Genomic DNA, 13,927 nt, shown 5'->3' with positions numbered 1-13,927 from the left:
TCCATATGCTTATGCATGCGCTAAAGGACACACATTTTTTACGAGTGAGAGCATATGCTCAAGCGTTAGAAGCATTTTCCATGACCGGAGAAGCTCCCTCAAGTCACTTCCAGTGTCTTTTGATAACCCAGTAGTCGGTAGCAGACAGTGCAGATCCATGGAATGAAAGCAGGCCATGTGGACTAATCCTGGAATCCCAGGGGCCTCCACACTTCCTATATAGCCCGATTTCCCCCGAATGGAAACCGTATTTTTACCTTATCCCACATAGGTACACAAATACAGCTGCTGCTGGTTCCTGTCAGAACCTTCTCAGGTTCATGGAATGCTCTATAGAGGAAAAAGGCAATTGTTAGACCTTAAACCAAGGAAAAAACCCGTGGGCAACCATCCCTTCCATTCCACTCTTGTGAGGTGATACCAGGAAAACCTTTGGGTCATAGAGACTAGAAGCTAGCGTGGATAGTTCCACCTGTGGAAGCCCAGTCTGAGCACTGACTGTTGGAGGGAACTCGATTTACTACTCATTTATCTGTGAACTGATGGCCTAGTCATTCCAACTGTACTATGGGAAGGAGGTTACCCCGGTGTCTGTACATTCTTTGATCCTCCAGCAAAAGAAGATATCTGTGTCATTCTAGTTTATTATGTGGACTTATCAGAGAGTCTATTCTGATGAGGGTGGAAAATCACAAGGGCACAATCCTGCTTAGCTCCAAGGATGTGAGGGACTCAAGCTAGCCTAGTCCACCTATGTCGGTTAGCCTGGCCTTGACAGGAAAGAAGCACCTGTGTAGTGTTCTAGGGATGGCCCTAAGTTCCAGTATGTTCAGACTCCCATGACAAACCATGAACCTTGAACTGATTGGCCGGGGAAGGGGTCCCTACACCTGGTCACCTTGGTTACCAAGAGATTTGAAATAAAGAGTAATGGGAGTGCTGCTAACAGGAGTGCTGTTGACCCCTGATCAGGTTGCTGGAATGGCCCACCAGAACAGGCTCTGTTTTAACAGGAGTGGTCTGGTGTGCAATAGAGACATAATGAATCAACCCTATGTACGTATAACCGGTAAGTCCATAGCAATTTTCTGGAGATCCACTAGGATCTGGGTGAGCTGGATTGAAGTTCGGAGCTCAGCCCACTGGGCTACTATAGACATAAACGCCTTGGGAAAAATCCTGGATACTAAGGAGGCCAAAGTTAGGGCCCAAAACTGAAGGGCTGGTCCCAGGGATGGAACCATGAAAAAACTGCTGTGGTTGCTGCAAACCGCTTTGTGTAAACAAGATATTTGAGAGGATGAGGGAGGCCAAGACTACAGTAGGGCAAGGTCTGTAGTGATCAAACCGCCAAGTCTCCCTGTGAAGGATTTCTGCACTACGGCACGTTGTGCAGATGGGGTCTGGTACATTATATCATCCCCTTTGTCTTAATAACAGAGAGAAAACAGGAATAAGGCTGTGGCTAATGTGCGTCCAACTGCGCACTGTTTTGCTAACTCCATATAGAATTAAGCCAAGGGCAGCCTCCAGCATTTGCATGACCACCCGGATCAAGATATCCCGAGAAGGGCTTTCTTTTATCCCTGGTTTCTGCCAGGATGCTGTCTAATTTCACCCAAACAACTTTCCCCCTTGGGAAGGATATCCCTTTAGGACAGTTTTGGGACGGGAATCCACCTGCCAGGATCTGAGCCAAAGGGCACGTCTAATGGCTGAGCCTGCTGACATGGCCCTGGAGGCAAAGGATATCCAGGGCAGAGTAAGTCAGAAGGGTGGTAGCTTTTAAGGCTTTTATTATTATTATTAATCTCAGGAGGGATAAACTGAGAAGCTATGAGTCGACAGTATAATGGCCCTAGAAATAAGAGCGAAGGTTGCTGATGCACTGACTGCAAGAGCAGAGAACTCCTGGTGTTTCTAGCTGCAAGGTCAGCCTTTCTATCTATTGCGTCCCAACAAGGTCTAGGCCAGTGATGGCGAACCTTTTAGAGATTGAGTGCCCAAACTGCAACCCAAAACCCTCTTATATATCGCAAAGTGCCAACACGGCAATTTAACCTGAAGAATCCCCCTGAAGGAACCATGCAAAATAACAGCAGCGGGTTAGCTATGCACATGCTAATGGCTATGCAAACAGGAACAAAGGAGCAGGCGAGTGGGAGGGGTGGAATTTCTCCTTTTGCTTCGAGACCGTGAATAGGTAGTTTTAAATTCGCATTTTAAAAAAGAGCTTTTAGCGAACATCAAAACTGACCATGCATAAATGGCCAGGGTATCTGTTGTGGGGAGGGGAAGGTGATTGAAAGCCGGTTTGATTCTTCCTTAAGTGGTAGAGAAAGTCGGCATATAAAAACCAACTCTTCTTCAAAGTGAAACTTGATATTTGTAACTGAACCATCAGGAAAAGAGGTAAATGATTGGGGGAGAGACACCTGGCAACCCTAAGGCAAATATATGAAGCAAAACCTGCTCTATATTCAGAGGGTTCCGTCTGAAAAAAAACTCTGCAGGGGGGCTTATTGTTGAGTTCTGAGGATCTGGATGGGGAAAATGTGCATCTGAATGGCAAATCCAATGCAAAACCTCCCATTCATAAATGGCCAATAACCCCCCATGCAGAGTTTTGAATCAAACATTGCTTTCCCCACCCCCCTGAGCCCCGACCTCCTCCTCGCCGCCCGCCTTGGCGCTGCCGGCCCTCGAGCGCGCATTCAAAACCCGGCCGCGCTGTGAGGGGAGGGGGAGGGTGGCGCTTTACCTCACACACCACCCCTCTTGTGTGTGTGTGTGTGTGGGGGGAATAAACCAGAAATGGGGCGGTGAGGAGAGGCTTCGTGGTCGACTTTTGTTTTGTTTTGTTTTTTTTTTAAATTTTTTATTGATTTTTTCAATACAAAAAAAAAGAAAAAAGAAAAAAAAAGAAACAAACATACAATCAAACAAAATACATATATATAAATCTAAATGGGTATTCACATAACATATTGAATACATTTCATTTTTTAATACACTCATCAAAGAAATACCCTATTCCCCCCACCCACCAAAAGTGACCCATCACCATGACTTCCGTAGAAGTATCCGGTAGCTTTGTTTATTAATTATCTAAATTCTAATATTGCTTAAAAAATAATTTTCTATAACTCACTAAATAACAGAGTAAAATCCATTTTTGCCAACTTATCCCAATATGAGGTGGCCTTAGACCATGTTAACTTAAATTCTTTCAAATCATTTCCGTGCAAAATTTCCGTTAATCTGGCCATCCTCATATATAACCACAATTTCTCTCTCCATTCTATAATTGAGGGTTTACTTGTTTGTTTCCAAACTCTAGCTATCACAATCCTTGCAGCAGCAAAACTATATTGACAAATAATCCTATCCCGATTATGAATATCATTTGTGGGTATTCCCAATAGACAAAATAGTGGTTTTCTTTTCACTTTACTATTAATCAAATTATTTGTTTCTTTCACTATTTTTTTCCAAAATTTTTTAATTTTTTTACAAGTCCACCAGACATGCATATAAGATCCTCTTTCTTTTCCACATTTCCAACAAATACCTTTATCTTGATTATTCATTTTAGATATCATAATTGGCGTTATATGCCATCTATAGAACATTTTATAGAGATTTTCTCTAATTTCATTAGTTATTGTGAATTTGAACTCTCTTTTCCATAAATTTTCCCATTTATCCAAATCTATATTGAATCCTAAATCCTGCATCCATTTAATCATGACTGGTTTAATTCTTTCTTGTTCTAAATTAATTGTCATCAATAATTTATACATCCTACCAATCAATCCTTTATTTCCTTTATCTAATATTTTTTCTAACTCGGATTTATTTTTACTAAATCCAAGTTGACTATCTTTATTGAAAATATCTTGTAATTTATAATATAAAAACCAGTCTTTTATATTTAATTCTTCCCTACTTTTTAAGACCCATTTACTCTCCTTCCATTCAATAATACCCCTATACATCTCTATATCTAAATTTAACTGTGTTCCCCTCTTCATATAAGCTTCTATTGGGTTAATCCACCCCGGAGTTGTTTTTTCTAAAATCTTCTTATATTTTATCCATATTTGGAATAACCCAGCTCTAATAATATGGATTTTAAAATCCCTATTTATTTTTTCCTTTTCATACCACAAATATGCATGCCAACCATATCGAAGGTTATACCCTTCTAACTCTAATAATCGATAATTTTCTAATTTAATCCAAGTTCTTAACCAGAGAAAACAAGAAGCCTCATAATATTGTTGCAAATCAGGCAAACCTAGTCCTCCTGTTTCTCTTAATTGAATCAAATTTTTATATGCTATTCTATGTTTTCCTTTTCCCCACAGAAATTTTTGGATATCCTTCTTCCAAATTTTAAAAACTTTGAACCCCTTAATAATCGGTAAATTTTGAAATAAGAAAAGCATCCTGGGTAATATCATCATTTTAATTACCGATATTCTACCCCACAATGATAAAGGTATTTTTTCCCAATTTGTCAGATCGATATTTATTTGTTGCCATGTTTTTTCGTAATTATTTTTAAATAGGTTAAAATTATTAGAAGTTAACCATATTCCCAAATATTTTATTTTATGTTCTATACCAAACCCTGTTGCTCTCACTAGTTCTTGCTGCTGCAAGGGTGTGAGATTTTTAACCAATATTTTAGTTTTATTTTTATTTATTTTAAAGCCTGCAAGTTTTCCGTAAACCTCAATCATTTTGCTCCATTCGACTATCTGAGTAATAGGATCAGTTAAAAAACACACTAAATCATCTGCATATGCCTTAACTTTATAATGATTTCTCCCTATTTTATAACCTACAATCTCTACATTCATTCTAATTTTTCTCATCAATACCTCTAATATTATAATAAACAACAATGGTGAAAGAGGGCACCCTTGTCTGGTGCCCTTTTGTATTTCGAATTGTGATGATAATTCTCCATTAATTACTAGCTTAGCAGTTTGACAAGTGTAAATATTTCTAATAACCTTTTGAAAATTATCACCAAAACCCATATATTCTAACACTTTCCTCATAAAATTCCAATTTACATTGTCAAACGCTTTTTCTGCATCTAAGAATATCATTGCAAAAGGTGTATTATCAAATTCTGCATATTCTAATAAATCTAACACAACTCTTACATTTTGGTTAATTAACCTCCCCGGAAGGAATCCTGCTTGGTCTTCATGTATAATAGCATTAAGAATTTTCTTCAGTCTGGTCGCTAAAATCATTACAAACATTTTATAATCATTATTTAATAATGATATTGGCCTGTAATTTTTAACTTCTAGTAAATCAGCATTTGGTTTAGGTATTAAAACTATATTTGCTTTCTTCCAGGTATTTGGAATGGGTCCTCCCTGTATACAGTTATTCATCACTCTCAATAAATTTGGTGAAAGTTGATCCATAAAAGTTTTGTAATAAAGATTTGTAAAACCATCTTCTCCTGGTGCTTTATTTAATTTACTTTTCTTTATTACTGAATTTAACTCCTCTAATGTTATTTCAGCATCTAACAATTCTTTATGTTCCTGTGAAATTTTATCCCATACAAATTGTGTTAGGTATTTTTCTATCTCTTTTTCTGAAACTATTCCCTGTGTGTAAAGATTGGAATAATAATCTATAAAAGTTTCTGTAATTTTTTGTTTATCTAATAAAATTTTTCCATCCTTCCTTATTTTCAATATTGGCTTTCTCCTCTCTTTATATTTAAGTTGCCATGCTAACATTTGGCCTGGTTTATTTGAATGTTCAAAAAATCTTTGCCTATTATATAGTATTTTTCTTTCTATATCAGTAGTTAATAAAATCTCATATTGTTGTTGCAAAGTTTTTATTTTATCAACCTGTTCTTGTTTTAATAATTTAGTTTGTGCTTTTCTTAATTGTATTTCTGCCTGTTTAATTTCCTCCAATATTTTTTTCTTTTTTGACTCTCTTTCTCTATACCACCTCGAGTTTTGTTGTATAAAAAAACCTCTTATCACTGCTTTTCCCGCATCCCAAACAACATCTTCAGATGTGCCTTTATTTATATTATCTTGAAAATAATGTTGTATTTCTGATTTTATTTTATCTGTAATTTTCTTATTTTTTAATAAATATTCATTAATATGCCAAGATTTATTTTTCTTAATTCCCACATTCATTTGGAACAACACTGCGTTATGATCTGAAAGAACCTTCGGTAAAATTTCAAGATCATCTAATTTACATATAATATCTTTAGATAGCCATATCATATCTATTCTAGAGTGAGAATTATGTCTTGAAGAGTAAAAGGTATATCCCTTTTTGTTACCTTTTTTCATTCTCCACGCATCAAACATTTCCCATTGTTCTGTTAGATGATCAAAGATACCAGGTATTTTACCTTCAGATTTCCCCCGTTTTTTTTTTGCTGATCTATCTAAACGAGGATCTGTTACTCCATTAAAATCACCCATCCATACCATATTTTCCGTGGCATATTCAGCCAATATTGGTATTAAATCCATATAAAATAATTTTTGGTTGTCATTAGGTGCATATATACCAACTAATACTATTTTTTGGTAACCACATAGAACCTCTACCATCAAGATCCTTCCTTCCCTGTCTTTATACAACATCCTTGGTTCAAATATTGAAGGAATATACATAGCTATTCCATTGACCTTTTTCTTATCATTACATGAGGTAAACAGTTTACCTAATTTGTTTTGTTCTAACCTTAAAACCTCCTTTGTTAAAATATGTGTCTCCTGTAGACAAAAAATGTTAGCTTTTGATTTCTGTAGATGATAAAATATTTTTCTCCTCTTATTTGGAGAATTTAAACCGTTAACATTCCATGATAATATTTTCATTTTTTAATTAGTAACTCAGTTTCCCCCAAATATAATACCCCTCCTCCTCTCCTCCCCCAATGATGACCCCATCTCCTTCTCATAAATCCTCCGACCCAATTCAGTCTGTATCCTCTTCTTCCGTCAATGATTTTCCTCCTGATGCTTCTGCAGCCTTCTCATTCTCTGTAAGATTCTTTTCAACCAGTTCTTTAATTGGTTGTTGTGGTGGTTTACTTAATTCTCCTTCATATCTCCGAAAGAACTGATCAACTTTAGCCATGTCTGTAAGTTTGAACCTCTTTGATTTGAATATAAATGAGACACCTTGAGGGTATTCCCATCTATGTTGTATTCCGTTGTATCTCAGCCTTGCCACCAACTCTGCAAAATCCTTTCTTTTTCTCAGTAGTCTCCCTGGGATCTCCTTCATTAGTCTCACTGGTTGACCATCTATTGTTAGAGGATTATTGTAGTGTTTGTTTAGTATCAGGTCCCGGTGAGATCTAGAAAAAAGCTGTACCAAACAATCCCTTGGGACTTTGTTTCTGGCTGCATAAGCAGAATTGACTCTATAAGCTGTAATTATCATCCCTTCCACTATTGCTTCTTCTTCTTGCAAAAAGTCAGTCAAGAGCACTTTCAGATATTCTTTCAGATCAGAGCCTTCAGTCCGTTCTTTAAAACCGCGTATACGAATCCAGCTCTCCTTTATCCTCATTTCTAACATCGCCACATTATCTTCTTGCCGTTCTTCACGTTCCTGGCGAGCCTCCATTGTTAGTTCCATGGTGTCAACCTTTTTTCTGGTTTCTTTATTTTCTTTTGATTGCTTCTGTTGTTTTGCCTCCAGCTTATCTTGCTTCACAGTTAAAGCTGAAATAGAGTCCTGCAATGTTGAAATAGCTGCAGTGTTCTGATTAAGGCCTTGCTTCACATAATCCATATCCTGCTTCATTGACACAACTTCAGATTTTACTTCTGTCACTTCTTTTTTAACTTCAACTAATTCTGTTTTTACTGATGTCACTTCCTGAAGTGTTTTTGTTAACAGCTCTTGCAAGGAATTCAGCGTGGCATCAGCTTTCTTAGTCATTTTTGCCAAGGAGGTTGATCCAGTAATTGGAGAAGAGTCTGGAGAGATAGCTGGACTAGTAACAGATGGCCTTCTTTTTGGTTGTATAGATAGTTGAGTCTGAAGGGTCTTGGGGTCTTTAAAAAGTACTTTAGGATGCTTTTCTGAGTCCTTTTTATTTTTTTCTTCTTTATCTCCCATTGAAATGCTCAAAAAAGCAACATTTGTAATCCAAAAGAGAGGGGGGGGAGAAATAACAGTCTCACAACATCAGTTCAAAGAATCTCAGTAATGGAGCATATCACTGATAAAATCAATCCTGAAGAGCAGTTGGCTCCTATAAGATGTTACCCATCAGTGTTTCATTGCCAGCTCAGTGTTCACAAGTCTGCTGGGTGTCTCTTGAAGCTGTCCGAGTCAGCAAAGCAAAAATTCAACTGCGCAACAGTCTGGCAAAAAGCCAAGTTTCTTTTTGTATTTGTTAGAGAGTATAGAAAGAGAAACCAGCTTGCTTCCCTTTAACCGTTGTACTACCAGACACCCCCGTGACTCTCTAGTTATACATCAAAAAGAGAAAAAAAAAACCTGTTTATTTCTTCCGTGCCTTTAAACCGCCGTCCCGATCAGCCTGAGAACAATGGCGCCGGCTTCTCCGCTGGCTCGCCCGAACGCCCCCCGCCGCTTCCAAGGCAGGGAGCGCATCAAGGGCAAGCCGCGAGCCGGCCGCTTACTCGGCTTCCCCTCTACTTCAAGGGGAGCCGCGGCGATCGTTCGAAGAGGGGGGATTTCCCTCCCCCCTTTGCCGCTTTGATCGGGGCGCGAGGATCGCGCTGCCGCGGTAGTCGGCGGCGGAAGCGGAACCGTGGTCGACTTTTGGTGGGGGTGGAGCCTCCTCTGCCGGCACGCAGGTAAGTGGCTCGGGACGGGACCGAAAGTCCAGACGGGCGAGGCAGCGACGGATGGAAGAGGTGGAGAGAGAGCAAGCCCGCTTCCCGAGGGACGGGGCGAGGAACCAGCAAGCCGACAGAAGACGGAGCGCAGAGACGCGGCGGCGCGCTGCAGCACCCCAGCTGTAGCCCTGCCGCCCGGTTGTGCCTGCGCCAGTCAGAGGACTTGGCTGGGGGCGTGGGGAGGAGGGCAGGATGTTTCAGCCCTAATAAGGTCTTGGGGGCGGGACTAGAGGGAGGGCTGAAACATCCTGCCCTCCTCCCCACGCCCCCAGCCAAGTCCTCTGACTGGCGCAGGCGCGACCGGGCGGCGGGGCTACAGCTGGGGTGCGGCAGCGCGCCGCCGCGTCTCTGCACTCCGTCTTCTGTCGGCTTGCCGGTTCCTCGCCCCGTCCCTCGGGAAGCGGGCTTGCTCTCTCTCCACCTCTTCCATCCGTCGCTGCCTCGCCCGTCTGGACTTTCGGTCCCGTCCCGAGCCACTTACCCGCGTGCCGGCAGAGAGGGCTACGCGTGCCAGGTCGGGCACGCGTGCCATAGGTTCGCCAACACGGGTCTAGGCTGTCCTCGGAGAAGATATCTGAGGACTGTAGTGTGGCTATCTGAGTATCCATCAGGGGGAGCTGTAGCAACTCTGAGGATTTAGTCATCATGTTAAAAACTTTAAAAAACTTTTCCCACTCAGCCCTAAAAGGGGGTCTTAAAGTAACCAGGGAAAGCACCCCCTGAGAAGGGGTGGCATGCCTATGGCATAATTGCTTAGTCCCGTCTGGCTTTTTAAAAATTATTTTGGTGACCCATCGGGATCATCATTTAAGTCTAGAGCTGTAATGGTCAGCACACTGATAGTCTTTGCTGCTAAATAGCCTGGTGTGTTTCTTTTGTGGTTCTTCCTCATCCGAGGAAAAATTCTCCTTCTTCTCTATGTTCCTCAGTGGAGGAGCGAGGGGAAGGCTGTGCAGAATGCACTCATTAGTCTGAGACAGGGGCCTTCCTTGCTGCTTTAGAGGGCCAACTAAAAACAGGACACTAGATTGTAGATGTAGGTAAAAGTAGTTAAAAGTAGAAATAGAGGAGAAGGCCTAGCTGTGGAGCTCTCTCTAACGCTGCTTCTCCCTCTGAAAGCAGGAGCAGAACTGGAAGTTTGGGGGTGGTCCTACCACAGGGACAGGAAGTAAAGTTCTGTGAATCCTGCCTCTCCCTGAGCATAGGAACAGAATAACCCGCTGATCAGATGTCCTTGCAGCTCAGAGAGAACTCACTGAGTGACCCTGGGCCATCTCCATACTGCAGATCAAGTTTTACAATGGTCATTGATCCTTCCCCCTTGGCAGCTAGGCCAAATGGGCTATCTTGGAGTGTTCTCTGAGCCTCAGGCATATTCTATCACCCTCTTTTTTGTGCAAATAAACTATTGCCATGGTCTTAGATATTCTTTGATGTCCTCCCAAACATCCTATCTCTGAAAACACAACAATTCCTACCCTGCCTTTCTCCACAGTGGGATTTAAAGAAGCTTACATCATTCTCCCCTTCTCCTTTTTATCTTCACAACAACCCCATGATGTAGGTGAAGCTGAAAGTAGGTAACTTGCCCAACATCACCTAGTAAGTTTCCGTGGTGGACTTGTGATTTGAACCTGGGTCTCTCAGATCCTACTCTGAAGCTCCAACTGCTATACTGTACTGGCTTGGTGGTGTAGAGCCAGTGTGGTGTAGTGGTTAAGAGCAGTGGTTTGGAGCGGCGGACTCTAACCTGGAGAACCGGGTTTGATTCCCCACTCCTCCACATGAGCGACGGATGCCAATCTGGTGAACAGGGTTGGTTTCCCCACTCCTCCACATGAAACCAGCTGGGTGACCTTGGGCTAGTCACAGTTCTCTTAGAGCTCTCTCAACCCTACCTACCTCACAGGGTGTCTGTTGTGGGGAGGGGAAGGTGATTATAAGCCAGTTTGATTCTTCCTTAAGTGGTAGAGAAAGTCAACACATAAAAGCCAACTCTTCTTCTTTCATAGGGTTGAACAGTAGCAGGCAGCCAGGCCTAGGTAAGTCATGCCAGGCAGGTGGTATCAAGTCAACCAGTGGCTGCTGCCAGACCCTCAAAGGCCAAAACAGCCCTGGAAAGGACCCTCCCCCTGCCTTTTACTGACAGAAACCAAGCCTAGAATGCTGTGGTCTGCCTAGCCACGGCCATTTTGGGCTTCCATTTGTTAAAGCTACTGGCACTCCTTTACTTTTTACTCCTTTAACTTACTTTTTATTTCTGCTGTTTTCCTTCTCCCCCGCCCCGCCGCCTCCGCCGCCTCTACCTAGGAAAACTATGGCTCAGTTGTGTGATGCCAGCCCCACTTAATTTATAACTCACCCCTCTCCACAGTGGGGACCAAAAGAGTTCACATGATTCTCCCCTCCTCCTTTTTATTCTCACAACAACCCTGTGAGGTAGGTTAGGCTGAAAGTATGTGACTAGCACAAAATCACCCAGTGAGTTTCCACAGCAAGATGAGAATTTGAACCTAGGTCTCCCAGACTCTATTCTGAAGCTTTAACCATTGCACCACACTGGCTTTCATAGGGTTGAACAATAGTAAGCAGTCAGGCCTAGTTGAGTCATGCAAGTCAATTGGTATCAAGTCACCCAGTGATCAAGTCACCTCAAAGGCCAAAACAGCCCTGGAAATGACCCTGCCCCCCTCTTGCCTTTTACTCAGAGAAATCAAGGCTGGAATGCTGTGGTTCCCTAGCAATGCCCACTGAAGGAATCCATTTCTTAAAGCTACAGGTGCAACTTTAATAATTTAAAAAAAAACGCAATGTATTTTTTTTTTGATTTCACATTTTTCTGCAAGCCTGGGCATTTTCTAGGACTGTAGAAAGATTTATCTTGCCTGTTCACAATTCCAATCACTGGATTTAAATATCCTCAGATTTGGCTGACTTGGCTATTAGAATATACAAGTGTGGGTCCACAAGACTCGCGGGGGGGGGGGGGGAAGGAATCCTTCTGCTGGGGTGGGGGGAATCTTTCTTGCCAGGCCTGCCATGGTTCCTGAGCTCCACTGCTGCAGGGCCCAGCATGGCTTCTAGTTCCATCGCCACTGGGCCCAGCGTGGCTCCTGGCCTCCGCCACTGCCAACACCAGCGACCATGCCGGAGTTAAGTACGTTCTCTGTGCTTGTGCAGAGAATGAACTTTTATTTGGGGGGCAATTTAAATGTATTGTTTTAAGATGTCAGATTTTTCTTGAAACCTGGGGGGTCCCCCCAAGTTTGCAGGAAAATCTGTTCAGTGTCAGTGTGGTCCCAAACTGTGGATTTAGATATATGCAGATAGGGGCTACACATGAGAAATAGATATATCAATGATGATATATCACACATGGGTGTCTAGTTATTGTGAATTTACTATTGTATCAAAAAATATAAGCCATGTAATATCTTTTAGCATGTCTGGCCAAAAGGAAGCAAAACAGTGTCCAAGCTTTCAAGTTCTTCACCAACTTATTGTCGAAGGCTTTCACGGTCAGAGTTCATTGGTTCTTGTAGGTTATCCGGGCTGTGTAACCGTGGTCTTGGAATTTTCTGTGCCACAGTTGCTGGCGAAACGTCAGGAAAGAAAATTCCAAGACCACGGTTACACAGCCCGGATAACCTACAAGAACCAATCTTCACCAACTATTCATCAGGCAAGATGCTGAAGGGGGAAAAAAGATATCTGAGGCCATGATTTTAAGGCCACTTGTTTGTATCTTGTGTAGGATGTGTTGCAGGCTTGATTAGATTAAATTATGCTGAGTGGAGAGAGTAAGTGTACACTTGGCACAATCACCAAGTACTGAAGTTTCCTTCTCATTCTGGCCTTCTGACTCTTCAAGAGAGTTGGGATGTTAACAGATACTGCAATCGGAGGGGAACAATGGAGGCTGTGGATGATATAGCAGTACTTCCCATCATTTTGACATGTGTCGCCCACTGATTCAGTTCTCCAACTAAGATTAATAGGACTTAAAATTGGTTAATTTCAGTTTGACTAAGTCTGGAGGAATAAACCTAAAACATCATTAGCAACTTACCAGTATCTTTGAAACCTTCAGGTTGCACCTGAACTCTTCCAGGAACATCAGGTTCATTCCCCTCATCTAATAAAGTAAACTCTGAACGCGGTGCATATTCTGACCTTCATTAAAATGAACACAACCACCAAAAAGTTCCAAATTAAAACTAATTTTATATAAAAAAACAAAATTATATATGGTGATAGCAGAGATAACAAGAATAATGGAAGAGAAGTAATTGCCATTGTTTTGGTAGTACCATACCTTGACAATCTTGGAAGTAAAGATTTAGTATAACTAAATTGTTGAAGCTGTAAATTCTGAGATTTATTTGATGGATTCATCTAAAATATAGAAAAATTATAGATTATTACTATGTGCACATATGATGAAATAGATTTGGTAGATATGTACAAATCAAACTAAAAAGTGAATAATTCTGACACCTCGACATATGAAAAATATTATTTTCCCCCACTTTATGAGAGGTGTTTTATATAGTTAGAAAAGGGTGCAGCTTTTTTAAAAATTAAATTTTAAAATTAAAATTACCCAATTTAGTCAGCGGCTGCTCAAAGCTATGCAAGAATCTCAGCAGGTTCCAGCCGCGCTGAGCCTGGCTTTGGCCGAGTAGAGTGGGGTAACAAATGGAAATAATAAATAAATAATCTCTAATTGTGTTAATAGTATTTTAATCCCTATACCAATTCTCCAAGTAATTCTTCATAGGGAGAAAAATCCTGCAGCAAGGGAACAGCATTTCCAAACCCATATATATTCTACTAAGAGGGAAGTGATCCCACAGAAGTACAAGCTATTTCATTATGAAACATTAAGGATGAACATAGGTTTCTGAAAAATACTTTAATCCCAAACTTGCTAACATGCAGACAAGAAGTCTTAATTCTGTCAAAATGTTAATTCTACTATATATTTCACACACACATTCATACATATACATACATATCTATTCATT

At 41.1% G+C, this 13,927-nt stretch overlaps 1 protein-coding gene across 1 annotated transcript in view; it reads right to left on the bottom strand.

The window, feature by feature from the left end:
- Positions 1-13,927, bottom strand: part of HFM1 (helicase for meiosis 1) — a 105,198-nt gene that overhangs the window by 30,992 nt on the left and 60,279 nt on the right. The window contains exons 32-33 of the mRNA XM_056844746.1: positions 13,216-13,295; positions 12,970-13,073 (exon numbers count right to left, since the gene is read on the bottom strand). Coding sequence (XP_056700724.1) covers positions 12,970-13,073; positions 13,216-13,295 — 184 coding nt within the window. The remainder of the gene's footprint in view (positions 1-12,969; positions 13,074-13,215; positions 13,296-13,927) is intronic.

The sequence above is a fragment of the Euleptes europaea genome, chromosome 2 (assembly GCF_029931775.1).
Source record: "Euleptes europaea isolate rEulEur1 chromosome 2, rEulEur1.hap1, whole genome shotgun sequence".
NCBI lineage: Eukaryota > Metazoa > Chordata > Lepidosauria > Squamata > Sphaerodactylidae > Euleptes > Euleptes europaea.
Note: the sequence above shows the minus strand (reverse complement) of the source record. Positions and strands in the feature narration are given on the sequence as shown.